The sequence below is a fragment of the Ixodes scapularis genome, unplaced genomic scaffold (assembly GCF_016920785.2).
Source record: "Ixodes scapularis isolate PalLabHiFi unplaced genomic scaffold, ASM1692078v2 PGA_scaffold12__126_contigs__length_90152505, whole genome shotgun sequence".
Lineage (NCBI taxonomy): Eukaryota > Metazoa > Arthropoda > Arachnida > Ixodida > Ixodidae > Ixodes > Ixodes scapularis.
The window spans coordinates 40279489-40298630 of record NW_024609838.1 but is presented as its reverse complement, the minus strand read 5'-3'; the positions used below and the strand labels follow the sequence as shown (position 1 = coordinate 40298630).

The window sequence follows — 19142 nt, the reverse complement described above, 5'->3', positions numbered from 1 at the left end:
TATCGAAAAAAAGGTTGAATGTGCATGGACGTGTGGGGGAGAGTGATCACGTGACAAAGGATAGCCGCATTACGACTTTGGTCGCGAACTTTCGTCAAACTCTAGGTTCGACGTAAAACCTCGAGATTTCCACTGGTTCGCTGAACCTTGGACCTTTCTGGAAAAGTTCGACGAACTTCAACTTCTTTGACCTTGGACAGTGTTGCCCAAAATCGCTACACGGAAATTTCGATTTTTTTGAAAAAACACAATTTACAAATTTGTTTATTTTGCATTTTATGAAATGATTACAGATGTTTACACCATTTTAAAGCAAAACCATAGACTTACATGCTTTAGTTGGTTCAGTGTTTCCCCAAAATGCTACCCCTGCGACCCATCAAAAATATAAATAATCACAAATCAACTACACACACAAAAAAAGAACGGATGCCAGCATGAACGACTGTTTCTAATGGCTACAGCGAGCATGTTCCCAAGAGCACGATTTCTCATAACGTGGGCGGAGTTTGGACACCGCAACTCGCACTTCGGCCCGATGTTGAACCTGTACCTCCTCTTCGTCGACGCCGCCGCAGTGAAACCAAGTTCCCGACTTGCTTCGCGAACCCCCGCTGAGTTGGCGGGTTGCGTCCCTCTTTGGGGAAGCGACCCACAATTTGGCAAACACCCCAGCTAGTTTATTAATGTGAAACAATAAAACGATACAACTCAACCAATAGTGCGCCCTTCCTACGCCAAATAACGCCAGCTCATTTTTTTTTTTTTGCGCATGCGCGTAATAAGGTTGTTTACTAAATTACATCCCTCAAAATCCCCCATCACCAGCAGAGAAAATGTAGAGGATGGGGTTGCAGCCGTTGCTCGGGCTGTTCCTCATTTAATCCGGTGAAAACGGATTAAATGAGGCCAACTTCGCATGAAACCTGGCTCCCTGGTCAAGTAAGGAAACATAAGCTAACACGTTCGTGTGTCCGTGGCGCCAACACTGGTCATTTTCCCTGACTTAACCGATTTTCTGACAATTTCCCCGATGATTCCTCGATATTTTCTAGATGCTCTTATCCCGATAATAGTCCCAACTTTCGACAAACTTTTGAGACAGAAGCTCGAAAAATTCGAATCTAATCGAACTCGAACAGCGGCATCCAGGTTCGTTCAGCGAGCACTTGCACATCGCCCTCTCAGCTTAGGGGTGAACGGAGTGAAGCACTCGGGAGAGACCCGGAAAGCGCGTTTGCTTATTTAGTTGTTAGTGTTCGTTTCCTCATTCGATGCTTTTGTTTTGGGGCGCCTGACGGGAGGGAGGGTGGAATCCCAGGCACGTCCGTGTTTATGCACCGGCGCTCGGGCGGGGCGGGAAGGAAGGAAGGACCTCGCGTCCGCCGCCGACACCCGCGCGTGAAAGTTTAACGAGCCGACGGATCCGAGCAGGCTAGCGCAACAGCAGAAAGCGGTTGCTTCGATGCTACGAGGTATCGCCCGCACGAAGAACGATCGCAAAGAGTACAGACTATCGGTTGAAGATCCACTCAAAGCTGGTCGAATACTCAACCACCCTGAAAAATGCAGACGCGAGCGATTGGGGATTTATGTCAGATATTATATTCATGAATAGGCTGTAACCCATGTTGTTGTTGTTCTTTCAGATGAAACCTTTAGTATCCCTTTCCCCAGGAATGGCGGCCGATATCATGTTTCCTTTCCGCCAGAGATATAAATGCCCCATAGTTTCATTTTCATGACGCGGGGTGCCCGTGTCAGTGACCCCGGTGAAAACGCGTTGCTAAGAAGAAAAACAAAATTGATGCAGAAGACGGTCGAGTTCACACACAAACATATACATACACGAACGCAAATATAAGCTATTATACACGCAGCTACACACAAGCATGCATACATACAAAAGTTACTAGCACTAAGGGATAAAGGGGGAAAAAAAGGGGAGCTCCGGATATATCCACGCAGAGTCAACCACCGACCGCTGCACATTCTGGCAAACGAGCTCGCTTTCTAGGAATAATAGCGACTGCACTTTAGTCCGTCGCTCAATGTACTCTTAGAAAAAAAAAGCGCTATGCGCCGCAATGCGCTAGTAGCGCCGCCGCAGTGGTCATCAAAGCGAAAGCGCGTCGTCTAACCAATAAAAGCAAAAAAGGAAAAAAAAATGGTAGTATAGGGGCCAACAGTAGCTAATGGACGAATGATAGTGTGTGCTCCCCAGAAATGGATCCCGACCGCCGTCCCCTTCCCCCCTCCCTCAACCGGCCAATGTCGCGCGGACCTTATGTCCACAGTTGCATCAAAGGTCGCTAAGCATGATTGCCGACGACGACGCTTTCTCCCCCAACGGCCAGCCGCCGAATTTAACGAGCAGAAGAAAAGGTCGACGGATTACTCGCCGCCAGTGTGACGCCCCTCCCTCTTCCCACTCCCCGTCAAAGAGAGAGAGGGGGGAAACCTTATTACTACTCGGTGACTCAGACCTGACGCCAGGAAACACTTTGCCGCGGGCATCCAGTGTGAATTACGATGGCCGCCGAGGCACTTCGCTTCCTATTCACTATGGGGGTTCAACGGTCGGGAGAAAGGAACTATTTTAATGCGACCCAAAACTATGCTGCGTACAAGCTGACAGCGCGGGGGGAGCTATGCGCCCGCCGGACCAATCAAACCGCTTCGCCTTCACCACTTGGCCCTGCTCTCCCTGTTCCTCGTGAATGACTGTTATAAAGAAACGTAAGCAGACGATCGAGAGAAATACGTGGCATTGATAAAGTTGGAATTTTGACTCGCTCGACAATGCTGTTTATTTTTATTTATTTTTTCAATGGCGCCTGTAAACAAAAAGCATTTTTGTTTTTAATGTGAAGCAACTTATTTGGAGATCTAAACAGAGCCAGTGAAACAATCACTCCTTTCTAGGCAGCGAAACAATAACTTCTACGAATGAATAGAGATTATTAAAGGTTATTATTATTGTCTCTCTAAACTGTCGGTTCATTTAACTCATTAAGGTGAGCCTGTTGTGATTATGATTACTTAAAATAGAAAGAATAAAAACACCGGAGTACTTTAACATACAACCACACTCTTTCATTTAGCAACGACGAATGTTTATTTACGGGCGCGAAAAATTCGCGCGTTGACGAGAACGGGGGAAGGGGAAAGGAGAGGACGTTCCAATCGGAAGCGCCGATGAGGATTGAGTCACCGTACCGTGACTGCCCAAGTTTATAATTTTTTTTTTTTTTTCGTTTTTCTGGATATGGACTGATAAATTCGATTGCACGTCTTGTCAGCGCTAACAATCCAGATGAGACATTATTTTTTTTTTGGATGAATGTTTCGATGATTTCACGTCCGAATCGCTGATGATGCGTTCCCAGGACCTTCGTGATGCCGAAGTTGGTGCGCACCCAATGCACTTCTTCGCATGAGCAACGATAGGACTGCGGATGGGTATGCACTTGGGCTAGTTGGTGATCCATATTTCCGAGGGTAAAAGCGCTAAAAACAGCGGACAAGTAAAAGAAACGGACAACACAGAGCGCTACTTGCAACTGAAGTTTATTCTAGGAAAACATACATATATATATAGACCTTTCCATCGCTTATCGCCCAGGCGAAAAATGTCGAGTCACTGGACTGTTACGCAGGCGCGGTGTACGATTTTTTCGCATGAGGCGCTATTGCGCGTGCTCAGAAGGCGTTTAACAGTCCAGTAAGAAAAGATGGCAGCTCGCAGAAGGCGTTTGTTGGAAAGGTCTATACGCCGTGAAATCACGACATGCACGACAGAAATGCAACATCATTCAATCAGTGCTTGTCGATTTGCTACCTACTTTACGGAAGATTTTAAAAACGCAACCTCAAAGCCAAAGCAAAGCTATCGATGGAGCGCTGCCTTCAACGCACTCCGTTATGAAAAACGCTTCGGATATCTCCTATATTTCTTCATAACGGAGTGCGTTGAAGGCACGTGTGTCAGCGCTCTGAGGTGGCGTTTTTAAAATATTTCGTAGATAGCAGATAGACAAGCACGGATTAAATGATGTCGCATTTCTGTCGTACATGTCGTAATTTCACGGTGTATATATACGTATGTTTTCCGAGAATAAACTTCAGTTGCAAGTAGCGCTCCGTGTTGATCGTTTCTTTTACTTGTCCGTTGTTCTTAGCGCTTTTACCCTCGGAAATAGCGATGAAACGCGTGGATGATCGCCTTTTGATGTTGCCTCATTCTGATGCTCTCGTAGACGGCCGTTTACGCATCGGTCAATTTGCCCAATGTATCAGCTCCGCACCTGAAGAGGTTGCAACAGCGTCGCGTATATTTTTTAATAAAGTCAGAAAACGCAACTGCTCGAAACCGAAACTGAACTGGGGTGGACGAAATACAAGATGGGGAGAAAGTTACCAAAAGTCACGTGGCTGTGCAGTTTTTTTTTTTTTTTTTTAATTTACGTGTTTGCACCGTTTTAGAAGCCACAAAAAATGAGTGTCTTGTTTTTAGTCTATTTTTTTTTTTTTTTTTTTAGTATTGAATGTGTGCCTTCGATGACCCACGACTTTGAATATTAACTTTGGTGGTTGTGTCTAAACCATAGGAAACGGCTCGTGACCACGGAAAAGAGGGTGAGCGCGACTCAAAACGGTCAGTTCTCGATCGCCGGTTTTCGGGCGGAAAGAAAACGAATTTCGAGCCGTAAGTTGCATTCTGGGTAGTTGGGCTCTCTTTCTTCGTCTTCTTTTTTTTTTTTTTTTTTTTTTTTCTCTCTCGCGGTTTTTTTTTTTTTTTTTTTATTAATCCTACTGCACAGGCTCGCCAGTTTGAATCTGCACAACCAAGGATCACCAGCATCCCATCAGCATCCCATACTTTCACAACGCATCCCACCATACCTGATCGATCGCTATCTGCTTTAACAGGAAAGCCGTAGTCTCCTGCAATAAACGACCGCCTCCAAGAGCATCAAAATAAAGCAACATCAAAACCTGATCATCCCCCACATTCCATCACTGCTCATGCGAAGAAGTGTTTTGGGTGTGCACCGAACTTCGGCAGCACCAAGGTCCTGGGAACGCATAATCAGCGATTCAGACGTGAAATCATCGAAACATCCTTCAACCAAAAAGCAAAAAAGAACGTCTCATCTGGATCGTTAGGCCTGACAAGACCTGAAATCGAATTTATCAGGCCAGAACTGGAAAGAAGAAAAATTATAAAATTATTAACTCGGGCAGTCACGGTACGGTGACTTAATCCTTATCGGCGCTCCCAATTGTAAATTCCTCTTCTTCAGCCCTCCCCCGTTCTGGTCAACGCGTGAATTTTACGCGCACTTAAATAAACATTCGTCCTTGCTAAATGAATGAGTGTGGTTATCTGTAAAAGTCCTCCGTGTTTTTACTCTTTCTATTATAGGTATTCATTGAACCACTACCCGTTTTCACCTCAAAAACCGCAGTTGAAGAAAAAAAAAAAAAAAAAGTGTGGCTTTTTGCGAAACTTTGTTAGTTTTCCTTTTTATGTAGAGAATTAAGATACATGGTAGGCGCATTTTTGATCAGATATATCATATATGTTATCTTATCAAGACGTACACGTTTCAAACGCCAAAAGCATCGCTTTTTTCTCCGACAACCAACTCCTGTAAGAACTACTCGTGGCGTATGAACAATGCGCAAAGCTGAAAACGAGTATAGTCGCGTCGGCCTAACATTTGCTTAGAAAGAATATGACCATCGTAACGCTACGAAATCTGCGCTCAAACGACAAATACAGTCCTAAGATATCGCTTCAATGAGCAACTTATTTCTGATCAAATTATGACCAAGCATGACAGATCTACGCTAAGACAATCATTGTCATAACTTAGCTACATGGTCTGAAAACCAGAGGTCCCGATGATGCCATGCTCCGTAACATCCAAATGAAAAGCCCTACAATATGAAACAAAGCGCAAAGAGCCTGTTCTCTGAACTACTGGCGTGTCTCAGAACCTAACGTTGACCTTTTCATTCCCCAAGCGCCACAGGTACACTTGTCTCGCTTGTTCCGAGGTACTGCACTCAACAAATTATAGAAAACTGCCCATTACAATTGACTAAAGTTGTTTTAAATGTAGTATAAGTACATCTTTACATCAAAATTGGCAAAGAAGGCATTACAATGACGACTACAATTGTGGAGGTTTCCTAACGCTGGGGCTCATTTCCTGATCGTTTTTCTTTTTTGTTCTTTATTTGTATCTGAAAATAGCGTGTACCCTGCGTGAGCGCATGACAGGAGTGGTTAATATTTGCGAGTCCAGCGAACTATAGGGGGCGCGATGGTCAGGCAAAAATGGCGGACGAAAGGAGGTCGTTTTCGTCGTCCAGCACGCGGACCACCATAAATTTCTTGCACTGCAGCGTAGAATCGCAGCTAGAGATGAAATGCAAAGCGATTTTTTGGCGGTAAAAACCTACCTCTAGTCAGTGCGTAGGTATGACACGGCAAAAACGTAAAAATAATTACTGGAAACGATGTTTGCTCTTATGCAGCCTACGAGAACCAAGAAGCGATAGCAGACGACACGAGTCGAAGCGACCTCCTCTCTTGAGCTTCTAGGCCAGTGGTGGCCAAGCTGACCCGGCTTAAGAGCCGCAAACAAAACCACAAAACTTCCAAGAGCCGCAAAGGGGGGGGGGGGGGGGGGGGGGGGGGGGGGCAAAGTTTTGTTCAGGACAATAAACAAAACTCGAACTACTTTCAATCTATCCGAGATTAAATCAGTTCAACTGTGCGCAAGGTAGCAGTGGCACAGGACTACCAAACCGAATCCTGTTTTTCGATTTAAAACATATTCCATTTCTCCTGTCGGGAAAGTGCTCGTGTGACCGGGAGGAAGGCGGGGGAGTGTGTGTGTGTGTGGGGGGGGGGGGGGGGGGGGGGGGGGAGGGCGAGGGGGGAGCCACGAGCCGCACTCTAGCACGGATCTCATCGTCCAGCGCGTGCTGGACCATGAGAAAGACCACCAACGTTACGTTGAAGACCACATTTAAGGGCACTTCCATATTCGTTTATGTTGCTGGCAATGCGATTTCCGTTGAAAAAAGCTTTGTCCCGGACAATCAGCCTTTTATTAAAACACCTTATTTTTGCTAATAAACATTTAAACGTTAGTTGTTATGATATAATCCCCATTTACCCAGTGGCATTTAAGTATGAGCATGCGTGACCTACCTTTTTATGTAACTACCGCGTGTTACTCCTCTAGATAGTCCCTCGCTCGCTTTGCACACGTGAATAAAATTTACACCGAACCTGAGCGCACTGAACGCAGTAACTTAGTGTAACTTTTATTTTCTTGAAATTCGCTTTATTTTAAAAGTTATAGGCAAATCAAAATTACAAAAACAAGCAAAAAATAACCTCCCTCATGACGTCCTTGGTTGCTTGAGCGGCCGTGAACTAGAGGAGGGGTAGTGAGCTCATCGCGAGCGGTCACGGCTGCCGAATTCCGTGTCGACGGCGCGAGAGGGCGCCAATAAAGCATGTTCTGGACAGGCTGTATGCAGCGGGTAGCCAGAGCGGCTCTCATCGCATTTGCTGCGCGATTAAACACTAATCTGGCATGACACCTCATTGGCCACAAACGACAGCAAACACGGGGTAAAGATTAGTTCAGAGTGGAAGCCACTTCGCGCTGCCATACCGCGAAACGGCAAAACCGCAAGACAAAGCATCTCGCCGAAGGCCTTCGGAAGGCTCGGAGCCGGTCGGATCCTCCTGCCCATACGACCGCAGCGCTGCCGCGTACATCCGGGACCTTTCCGTGTCGGCGCCTGATCCCACTACTTCTTTCTAGTATGCGCCGCCTTTTCCACCACTTGGTGGCGGGTATGTCGACGGGTCAATTCTTGTTTCCGTACTTTATAAACTGCATTTGTTTCTTTTCTCATCTAAAATAGTGAACTTAAACTACTTGTATAAGTAATTGAAACAGTTCGCGACACTTATATTCTGTATTTCGACTAAAAAGAAGCTTTTAGCGGCTCTGACCAGTAGTAAGCCCAGGACCAAAGACGTCACATTTTGCGCGCTTTCGGTACCGCGGGTCGCCCTCGTCGGTGGGGGGAGGTTTCCGCGTCGTCCGGTTAAAATATGACGCACTGATATTTAGTTATTCTCTCCGTGCCCGGTGGCTTGCCCGAACTTCAAGAGACGTGGAAAACGCAAAAAAGGTAGACGCTTAAATATGATTGCAGGGCCCCTTTAAGACTCCTCTTGTGTCGAGCTGTTGCTATGGCGACACTTACGACGAGCCAATGGGGAGGCACTGTGCTGCAAGACGCAACGGAGCGCAACGCGGTCGACGCAAATGTGCGAACCAGCCTTAACGCAGGACTAGATGCTTCTTAGTCACCGTTTTTTTTGTTAGTTTGCGACTACTTGGACGCGCTACTGACTTTAAAACTGTGCTAGTTAGTCACAGCTGGTGAATATGGCTGTAGTAGTTCTTTAAATGCATTCCTGAACCACTGTGTAAGAAAACACTTCGACGTTGAGTAAACTAACTTTTGCTTGCATGTCTTTTTGTATTTCTTTTTCAACACATGTTTCTGTTTCTGCTATTCATTTGTGACATGTGATTTTATCAAAATACTTATTGCTCGCCAATTAGAACATGTGTTTTTACGTACATGGCATTCTTACAAGACCTGGACAAGGACAATCAGTATAAATAAATAAAGATAAACATATAAAAATTACTACTACAGCTACTTTAAACATTCCCCTTAACACATTTTAGCACCTCCACCAAAGAAAAGTGAGCTTCCCCCAGTTTCCCGCGTGTCTAGACGCCTGCAAAAACTCACCCAAACAGGGCAAACTCTAAATCACACACACACACACACACAAAAAAAAAAGGCAATTTCAATAAAGGAGGGAAGTGGGGTGGCATTGTTACTGCCGAGGGAAGGCAAGGGGAAGTGACAAAGGGGGACTCCACACACACACAAGAGGGATGAAACCGATATGGACGTATATCCCTCTTTTTCACCCTACGCTGCCAACCAACCCCCCAAAACATCCCACTCCGCTGCCACCTTTTTTCATTCCGGATCCCTAACCCGATTATGTGAACGGCTTGGAATCTTGAAAGGGAAGTTTCGTTTCCGTTATTGGGTGTTCTATAGACGCCGCTGCTGCGGGGGCTCAAAACAGGGTAACTGCATTGTCGGGCTATTCGGTGCGGGCCCGACTTGTTTGCTTGGACTGCCCCCAGGGACCCGCCACCGTACACGAGTGCAAGTCTCGAGACGTCCTTGTGGAGCTTTGAAGGTTGCCAGACTGCTTGAAAGTGTGGTGTAGTAGCCTAGATTTTTCACTGCAAAAGTGAGGAGGCTCTTGAACGTCAAATCTAATCGAACTTGGGGGTTTTATCTGCCGAACCAATGGAGAGCATCTGGCACGTCTCGGCAGAGAACCGAGGATTAGTTTCGACCCTACGAGAATCTTCTGACATGCGACCGAAATTTCGGTTACACGGCATCTTCTCCGCAACAAGCCTCTGCCGGATTGCATGCACGCCGGCCAGGATTCGAACCCGTCAATTGGGGATACGCAGGCTTTGCCTCAGAGCCACCGGGGCGGCTGCTTCAACGTGAAATCAGGGAGGTCCGACTGAAGAGGAAAGAGTCAATGTCGCGCAAACGTGAGTTGTCGTTTAGTTCATGAAGGGCATCTGTTGTGACCATACCATTGCAAGTATCCAAAACAAAGTTATCAAAATGTCTGTTGTTGTTTGAACGAGTATGTCGTGTCTGATAGCCGAGCTGTGTAATGCTCGCGTACAAGTTTGTGCAGTTTGACGGTTTAAACTGCGAGCCGCGTACAGGTGTAGACCGCCCAACACGAACCCTCTTGTCCTGTCGTCACATCATTCGCGGGACAAAAGTCCAGCTGAGAAAGGCCAAACACAAAGACTTTGTGTTTGTCCGTCCTTTCTCGTCCCAGTCCCGGAATTTTTAGTCGATTGATCGCTCATCTTTTTTTTTTTCCTTTTGCCGATTTCTTTTGCGTAAGGGGCAGATATAAAGGCAAGACGCCTCACAGAGCCTCTGCCCCCCTACAGTTCCACAGTGCAAAATCACAACATAACAAAAGAAAACAAATGCGTTATGAACATACATTGCTGTTAACAGAGTAACACAAAACAAACCAAATTAAGTTGCAAATGATTATATGAATATAAATCAAACATAAAATCACCCCCCCCCCCATCACGAAAATAATAATAAAAAAATGCATTGAACACTGAAACTACCAAACATGCCTCCGTTGCGCAGTCTAAGAAATATGCAACATTAAAATGAGTTACAACAGTGTTTCGCATTTAGGAAAAGATTTCTAAAAAGAGATAATATCCTGCACTTCTACTTCAATAAAATAGGAATCAAAAAGCACACAAACATCAGGTTACTTCTAAGTAAGCTGAAGAAGAAACAAAAATATAATGATTTCACAGTATATTATATGGATGAACATGTAATTTAATTTGCCACAAGCGTTTTTCCGTAGTCCTTTTTGGAACTATAAAAAGGTTTATCTAAGTCCACGCACATGTCTCCCCTGTACAAGACCTTATTTATCTGAAAATTTAACCTCTGCCGACCATAGGTAGTTCATATCGCCAGCACGTTTCGCTTCAGATTTCGAGTACTGTAAGTACTATTTAGATTGTTGGCGCAGTGTGGATGGAGTCTGTTTCTGTGTATCATTCACATGCCTGTGAAGTGTGCAATTTGTGAGGTATAGCTAAATAATTTTGTGAGCCTGACTTACTCTCTTCATAAGTATGAGAGGTGTATTGGAAGCATAAAGTAGCGGATTACCTTTTCCCAAAAATAGGGTTAGGCGTGGTCTTCCAACAATATGCCAAACTTTCCAGAACAGCTACGCTCACCAACATTTCTAAGCTATCCCTGCTAGCATGCTCACGGTGCAACAGATACTGTGAAGAAGTTTGGCTGTACTATCCGTTAATACTGCACATAATCTACTGTTTCTGCTTTGCTCTGGGAGACACTGTAAGATAAATCAAATGTGATGCAGTTGATGTCAACTCAAGCTTTGAACTAAAAGAAACAAAAGAAGCCTTCAGGCAAATGTAATAAACCAAGAAATATTCGCTGCATCGCTGTACATGTCCAAAAGTTTTTCTGAGAAGCTCGAAGCTACGCTTGCAAGCGAGTGTGGTCATTGTACACATGCCGCCCAAAATTCCCTGAGCGACGCTAGCATTAAAAGAAGTACGAAAAGGGGCTAAAGACCTCCCTTTGGACAAGTCCACACACGAAAAAAAAATGCTTTCCCCCCAGACACAAGTTCAGAACTGCAGCTTCAAAGGACACCAGAAAAAAGCCACAAACTCATCTTTTTACAGCACTAACAGCATGAATGAAACACAAACATGCATACAGCCTCCAGCTGTGAGTTCATATCCCTTTGACCCCTTTTTCTGCGCGGCGACGTATCCATTGGAAACGCGGAATCCATTACCTACACCTGCTCCTGCCTTCAGCACGACACGTCCGAAACACCTGCCCACCTTCCCTGAGCCTGATTAATGACGGGAAAAAAAAAGAGGTGGACGCTTTCAGGAGAGCATTGTGGACAATCTCTTGGGAAGCACCCAGTCTTCCTGCGCAAGTTCTGGTGTTCCATCAATCCGCACCAGAAGATCAACCTGCCACTTTCCTGCGCTCGGTGCCATTGTTAAACAATCTTCTAGGACACTTCCCCCAAGTACCCCTTCCACCATTCTTCTTCCACAGCAAGTTACACCACCTAGTGTGCTAGTGTCTGGCCGGATGTCATTTCTGGTTAAGAGAATGCTACAAATGAAAGCATGGTCCGAGGCTCATGTGAGAAAAACGAGGAAAGCTGCGATAGGAAAATCACCTCTCGGTAGCTTTTTTCAAATAAAAAAAACTTTATTAAGTTCCTCGCAGAACCAATCCTAGCTTACATCCTTTATGTGGTAAATTAGGTTACTTGCATGTGCATTTAGATAACTTATAGGTTATTTTATCAAAATATAAACATTTAAAATCCGAAAAGCTTATTTTTTTCTAATGACAACCAGCTATTGTAAGCAAATAAACTATACACAAATTCTTTTTTTTTTCTTCTTTTTCATGAGGAGTTAACAGGTACAATAACCTGCAGCGAAACAGATGGGGACAGAAGGAAGACTTTTGTCCTGTCTGTTTCGCTGTACGTTTCAAATAATCATGCCTTACCAACATGTCCAAGCTTCCATTCTGAAAAATAACCTGACCATGCGTAATCCCTCTATAAGCAAGAAAAGGTCATATGTCACATATTTGCACAAAACAAAAGTGGTATTCTAGTTCTATGTCTGAGAAAGGAAGTAAGAAGTCCTCTAAAAAAAGGTTCCCCTTTTCACCCCCAGGTGGTGCAAGCCACCACCCAATCCCAAGGGTTCAGTCACATTCGCCTGTCCATTCAATCTGTTGACACATTCTGACGTCTCCCCCTCCAAGCTGGCTGGCAACACCCAGGAGTCACTGACCTGTTCTTTGACGGACTGCAAGATGCTGGCTGCGCAACTGTTGGGGTAGGTGTGCATCAATGGCGGCTCCAACATGGCATCCTGGCTTGCTGGCATGGCGCCAGCCGTTCCAAGCACCGCCCGGGGTCCTCCTCAGCTGCGACGGAACAGCCGGACAACCCCTCAGCGAAGCACACAGACACATACACACATAAACTGATGCTACGCATGACATGGAGGCATTTCTAATCCTACATATTGCTAAACGGTGCATAGGCATGTTCAGTACAGGCACGTAGCCAGGGGGTGGAGGGGGCCATGGGGCCTGGCCGCCGCCGCCGCCGCCGCCGCCGCCCTTCCCCCCCCCTTATACAGCATTTTGTCATGGGCGGGCCCCCACCGAAACAAAATCCTGGCTACGTGCCTGGTTCCGTAGCATACTAGGAATTAGAGTTACTAGAAAACCTATACTCAGAGTATCGGCACCTCACTTCCCGTCTTTCTTGTGGGCGCCATTAGAGCCACTAAATGAGATACGCTTAGAGCAGGGGTGGCCAGGCTGACCCGGCCTAAGAGCCGCAAACGAAACCACGAAGCTTCTGAGAGCCGCGGGGGGGGGGGGGGGGGGGGGGGGGGGGGCAGGTTAAAATTTTGTTCAGAGTCTGACTGTACGTATGAGTGCACAAGGCTGTACGACGGTACGTATGGGGGTACAAGGCTGCCAAACCGCGAGCCGTACTTTATTCTGCCTGAAATCCCTTCTTTTTTTCTTGGGGAAACGCGGAAAGGGGCCGGGGGGGGGGGGGTTCCACTTATGAGGGATCCGCGAGCCGCACTTGGACCAGCAAAGAGCCGCATGCGGCTCGCGAGCCGCGGTTTGGCCACCCCTGGCTTAGAGTATCGGCACCCTGTTCCCCGATATTGTTGTGGGTGCCGCAAACTTGATATTTTTGTGGGTGCTGCAATCTTGGTGCTTAGCACAGTGCAAATGCCGATCGTCACAATTCAAAAGTGAAACTTCCTCGGTATTAAACTTGGTGTTAGGAAGCTCGTGTAATATTGCTTTGCTCTGTGACAAACTGTTTAAACATTTATGGAGAATGGAAAAGCGTTTCCTGTGATTTCAGATAAAACTTCAGATAACTGATAGATGATGATAAAAGATGCGTGTGTGTCATTACTCTGAAGCATAGCTTATTTAGTAGCACTAGGCGTCGCCACAGAGTGGGCGCATTTGCCGATTGTCACAAATCGAAAATGCAACATCCTGAGATTTAGATGTGGTGTCAAGGAAGCTGGGGTGATACTGTTTTGCTCTATCACGGACTTTCTTAACGTTTCTGGAAGATGAAAAACCAATTCCCACGATTTCAAATAAAGCTTCAGGTGACTCGCAGCCATGATTTTAGACACCAAGATGGCTGAAGTGTTGTTGCTCTGAAGTGTAGCTGATTTGATGGCTCTAGTAAAAAGAGTAAAGAAGTTGCACAACGAAATTCTCAATGTCCTTACATTGGCACCACCAAATCCCTGGGGCAAATGAACGTCAACCCATAAATCTTTCCCTCAGACTCTTCCTAGAACGCTCCATGCAGTGCGGTGGATGCTACAGCCGGTTCGTCAATCAGTCTGCAGGCTGTGCTCGTACGTGCAGCCGTCTAGATTTACTAGGTGATATATGCTCAAATGCCAACCAACAGGTATGATTACACCCTGATCAATCTTCGGCCGGCAGGGTTTCGGCAACTGAATGGAACAACAAAACAGGGTCGCAGCAGCCAAATTCTAGAATAGGCAAAGGTTAGGTAACACTAGAAACTATGCATTTTTGGTAGATCAATGTAGGACACAATTTGATAAAGAAGAAAATGTGACAGTACCGGGAAAGTGGCCAAGACTCATGTCACTGTAAGTAAGCTCAACGCAAAAGAAAACAGCTTGCTCCAGTTGAGACCTTTACATTAGCAAGATTAACTCTCAACACTCTAAGATGTAATGAGCAAAAGCCCAAAGCGCCTTTGTGGAAGCAGCCGCTCCCTTTCGAGTCATTGATTGATTACATACATTCTATACTCACTACGTCGCAGAAAGAGCTAGGTATGTATACTTACGCAGCGGCCCAAACCACACCCAGTGCAAAGGGCAGAAGCCACGGAGCAGATGTGAAGTAAAACAAGTTTCATTTTCGAAGCGCAAGCCAAGCGTTTCATATTTACTCAGTGGAATGCCATGTCACTATAAAACCCCGCAGCCCATAGTCGTAAAACACAATGAACAATGAACACAATCAATGATAATTGCTCGTCTTGCTGGTGGATTTATAGTAAACAGTAGTGTGCACCTGTCAACTTACTTTGCACGCAAGAAAAGTGGTGCTCTTCGTTTTCAAAACTAGGAAACATGTTTTATCTCGTTCCTGCAGAAAGCACTTTGAAAGAGAGAGTGTTTACTCTTGTGTATGGTAACAACTGCTAGCTAATTAACCCTTTGTCAATGAATTTGATGTGCACCCAGCCAAGCTCTAGCAAGGCATTAATATTAAATACAAGCAAAGTTCCCCAGTTTGGTACGAAAATCAGAACAATGCTACATCGGTGCCCTGCAGCTGGTGGAAATGTTTCCGTTTTTCCTTTGTTATTAGTTTAAGCAATAAAGGAACACAATTTGGAAGCTCTGACAGCCGCAGCCAAGCCTCTAACTTCATTCTTATTTGAGGAAACTGGCAGGAATAAGGAGTGTGCTCAACGAAATCATGAGAACATTAAAGAAAAAAATTCTGTATAGGGCCTCTTAGCTCATAGAATGTTATTTGCCGACCTGGAATTATTTTTTGTGGATGTGTTTTTGTTTTATTTTTGCAAAATTAGTTCTGTATTCAGGCTGTTCCGAACTCACTATAGTGCCGCACTCCTCAGAGTTTGATTAACGGCCCGCATTTCTGCCTCAGTGCAATCGCTGATAGTTACCAAATCTCTTGACAGTTCAGTTGCCCAGACGAAAGCATAAGACTAAATGAAGATCTCAAGAAAAACCAGACACCTAGTAAGAAAACGACAAGACTGACATCCAGCGCTCAATGTTTTAAGGCCATTTGCGCTTGTAAGCGAACCTGTTTTGATCTTCCCCAATGAATTAAGAATGCTGATCCCCTTAAGCGATGCGTCGTTTGAAACAAACACAGTTTTATCATCACTTTCCCATCAGCGAGAGACGACGCCAGATTGAGCAAAATCCCCACAAATCAATTCATTAGTAGTAAAGAGCAGGAGTTAATTTGGGTTTAATCATTAGTAGAGAAAAAAAAAAAAACTGAGGCGCTTCAAGCCGTTCACGGCACCACACTGGAACTGTGATCACATCTTTAAAGATCGTGGATGCGTCTTTTTTTTCTTTTTTTTTTTTTAAAGCACCCCACGTCATTCGCAGTGGAATGTCACGTCTTAAAAAGGTTCAATCCCCAGCCCTGCCCGTTTCGATAAGGTTGAGCATCGTGCCGGTGGCCGTACCGTATGCATTCATGGGTGCATCACTGTTGCGTGGTGCCCCTGCCAGTGGTACTGCACTGACAAAAAATTTCATTTACAGAACGCCCGCTGTCAAAACATACAGACAACGCAATTTACTTTTCAAATACAGATGTTGTTTTGATTACAACTTGTGCTTAGGTTGCGGACAGCCTACCAGAGCTGGGGCTGAAGAACATGCTCCGTCACAACTTATGTCAACAAAGCCAAAATCCGGAGCCTGCATCATTCAAATCCTCCACATCTCGAAGACGAGGAAACACGTACACGCATACGTAAATTCGCATGGGAGATCGCAGGAAATACCCGAGACGGGCGTAAGCTTTTCTTTTTTTTTAGGTCACAGTAAAGGGACGCCACGCAGACGACGAAAGAATGCATCCTCTCAGGTGGCCGGCACCCGAGAGAAGTTTCCAACTTACCCAGCTATCTTTTCCTCGGGGCAAAATCCAGCTTGCGACATTTCGCTACCCACGTATCTCGTCGTAGCGCACAGACATTCCAACGAATAAAACAAAAAAAAATAAAAGTATTAGGAACGACAGCGCCGCTGGCGTCTTCGTCGAGCCGAAGAAACCATCCGGGGTGGAGAGCTCCTTTCCGTACTCGTGAACTAGGCCTAAACTCCCAAGCTCTCTCGTTGTCGTGGAGACAGGTCACCGCGATTTGAGGCTAACGATTATTGGCGAAACAAGGGGGTGCGACTGTTTTCGAAACACAAAATCTCGCACACGACAAACGATCGCATACCGACGCTCGGTAGAACAAAAACAACAAAACGTTTAAACCAAAATAAAGCGAAAAAAGAAAAAGAAAAAGAGGACGTCCAAGCGGAGTTGTGGTTCCTCAAACCGCCTCCAGAGGGGACAGAAGGCAGCATTTTTTTTTTCTGCTTTCCTCTCCAGGGACCGTATAACAACACCGCAGCATTATTTTGACGCGGTGTGACTGACCTACGGCCTTGGCGACTCACAAAGGACAGCGAGAAAGCGAAAAAAAACAAAATAAAATTAAACGAAACGCCCTTTGGAGGCTCACCGCTCACCTCTTCCTGGGCTGGCGGGGTCTATGGGCTACAACAATGCGCTCGGCGAAACAGCCCCCATCTGGAATCTGTCAGAGTGGCTATTGTGTCTGCATGGGCTCTCTCTAGCTCGCGCGCGGTTGCTCGCTCTACTGAAATAACTGCGGTTTCGAACCGTTTCAACATAGTCTGCGACGTGAACCAGCGGATCAAACACAAACGTCGTCTCTATATCCGCTGTTTTTTAAACCGCAGTAAAGTGAAACAGCGCAAACGCAAACAAGGAGGCGCCGTTGCCGATAGAAACGGATCTTGCAACTTAGCATTGCCACTTGGAATGCAATATCGTAACTACAGATTATTATACTATTTTTGTTCCTTTGTGGAAAGGGTACGGTTGCTCTTTTAGGAATGCCGCTCAAAACGGGCCAAACAAAATAATAAAAATAAAACGAGCAAAGAGGTAGAAATTTGGAATTCCAGAGCTCTACACCGTTTCGTTTCGATAAACATTTGAAGAAGTGGTTGCGTTACCGCCGGCGTTGGGGCTTGCCTGCATAAAAGATGGGTATAAAAATCTGGCGCTCTATTTCTTCTTTTCTTTCTGTTCCTATTTCTTCCGGGTTTAGGCGAAGAATTTGTGACGACGCATCCGTGCCGCCGCGCGTTTTATGTAAACCAGTTTGCCTTGAATAATAAATGAGAGAGCTCGAAAGCAAAACACAAAATATCCGCAAAATAAGGTAAGGACATGCCTGGGTTGTGTGGAGCATCAGAACGGTCACCGGAAAAAAGGAAAGAAAGAAGAAAAAAAAAAGGAAAAGAATCTATCTACTCAATTTACTTATCGCTCGCGTTTTATCGATTGGAAAAGAGTGCATCGCCTCGCTGGACTCGCAACAAGCCACGATGACCTTTAGAAGCAAGCCCATCCCACCAGCGCAGCGTAAATAATAAAACAAAAAAGCATACCGCCGTTCTCGCGTCACTCAAACTCCATGTAAGGTCTCAATCATGGCGTAAATAAAACACGAAGAGAACAAACGACACGCGTAGCTGAAAACGCAAACACGTCGTACTACCTACTACGGCCAGTCTCGCATCGCCAACGGAGCATTGCGCCGCATGAATAATTACCTGCCATATTCGCCGCCGTCGATGAGCCTAGCCTTCCTCTCTTCCTCATCCTCGGTGTAATCCAGACCGCACGGCGGGCTCTCTCCCCTCCGTCTTCTCAAGACCTCTCGAGGCACTGGTGACCGAGAAACTCGGCCGATCGTGCGAGCGGCTCAACACCGCAGCCGATCCCAGGCACGACTAGACGGTGCACACAAACTCGCGGTAGCGCCCGTCGGAGATCGTCGTGAAGTCGAACCGTTCCGCCGATACTATGTTCCGTGACTCGTGGCCGACGCAGCAGCTTATCTTTCGCAACACACACACACACACGAGCACCAGCGACGGCGAACAGCGAGGTCGGGGGGCTTATCGCGGAGTCAAACGTACAGCACTCGACAAAAAACGGGGGGCGAACCCTAGGCCCTAACCCTAACACTTGAGGGACCCCGGACCGTCGACGAGTGCGAGAGCGCCATCCCCTTTCGTTTTTTTCTCCTGCGGCGTCGCACCGAAAACAACGGTAAACACACAGGCACGGCACAAACTCGCGGCGGCGTGGGGCGAAGTTTTCCCCGAAATGCGTTCGCACAGGGACCGCTCTGCCGTTAGAATGACGACAGATGCGGCGGTGTGTATCCTTCAGCAGTTATCCCGATGTGCGTTTTCGATGTGACAGGAGAACACTTCGACGGGCGGTCGCGCAATCACATCGTCGTACCGCTGCGAGGTAGTGTGCGGAGAGAGAGGTGTTGGTGCCGCATCTCGTAGCACTCGTAGGTCCGACTATCACGCGATAGGAAGTGAGAGTAGCGCTATTTGCTGCTTCCCGTGGAATCGAGTACGGCACAAGCGAAGAGCTGTTGACACACCGAAGGTCCGGCGCGCGGTCTTCGTTGGGAGGTTCCC

General features: G+C 46.2%; 1 protein-coding gene across 7 annotated transcripts in view; it reads right to left on the bottom strand.

Annotated features, from left to right (window-relative positions):
- The window catches only part of LOC8043998 (catenin delta-2), a 78672-nt gene extending 59530 nt beyond the window's left edge, over positions 1 to 19142 (bottom strand). For 3 of the 7 annotated variants that reach the window (XM_040206901.3, XM_042289533.1, XM_042289534.1), the window contains exons 1-2: positions 18255 to 19142; positions 12591 to 12726 (exon numbers count right to left, since the gene is read on the bottom strand). In XM_040206901.3, the coding sequence (XP_040062835.3) occupies positions 12591 to 12686 (96 nt within the window). In that variant the 5' untranslated portion in view covers positions 12687 to 12726; positions 18255 to 19142. Of the gene's footprint in view, positions 1 to 12590; positions 12727 to 16515; positions 16864 to 17138; positions 17200 to 18254 lie in introns of those variants that run through there. The other 4 variants (XM_042289535.1, XM_042289532.1, XM_042289531.1 and 1 more) reach the window with 4 other exon arrangements.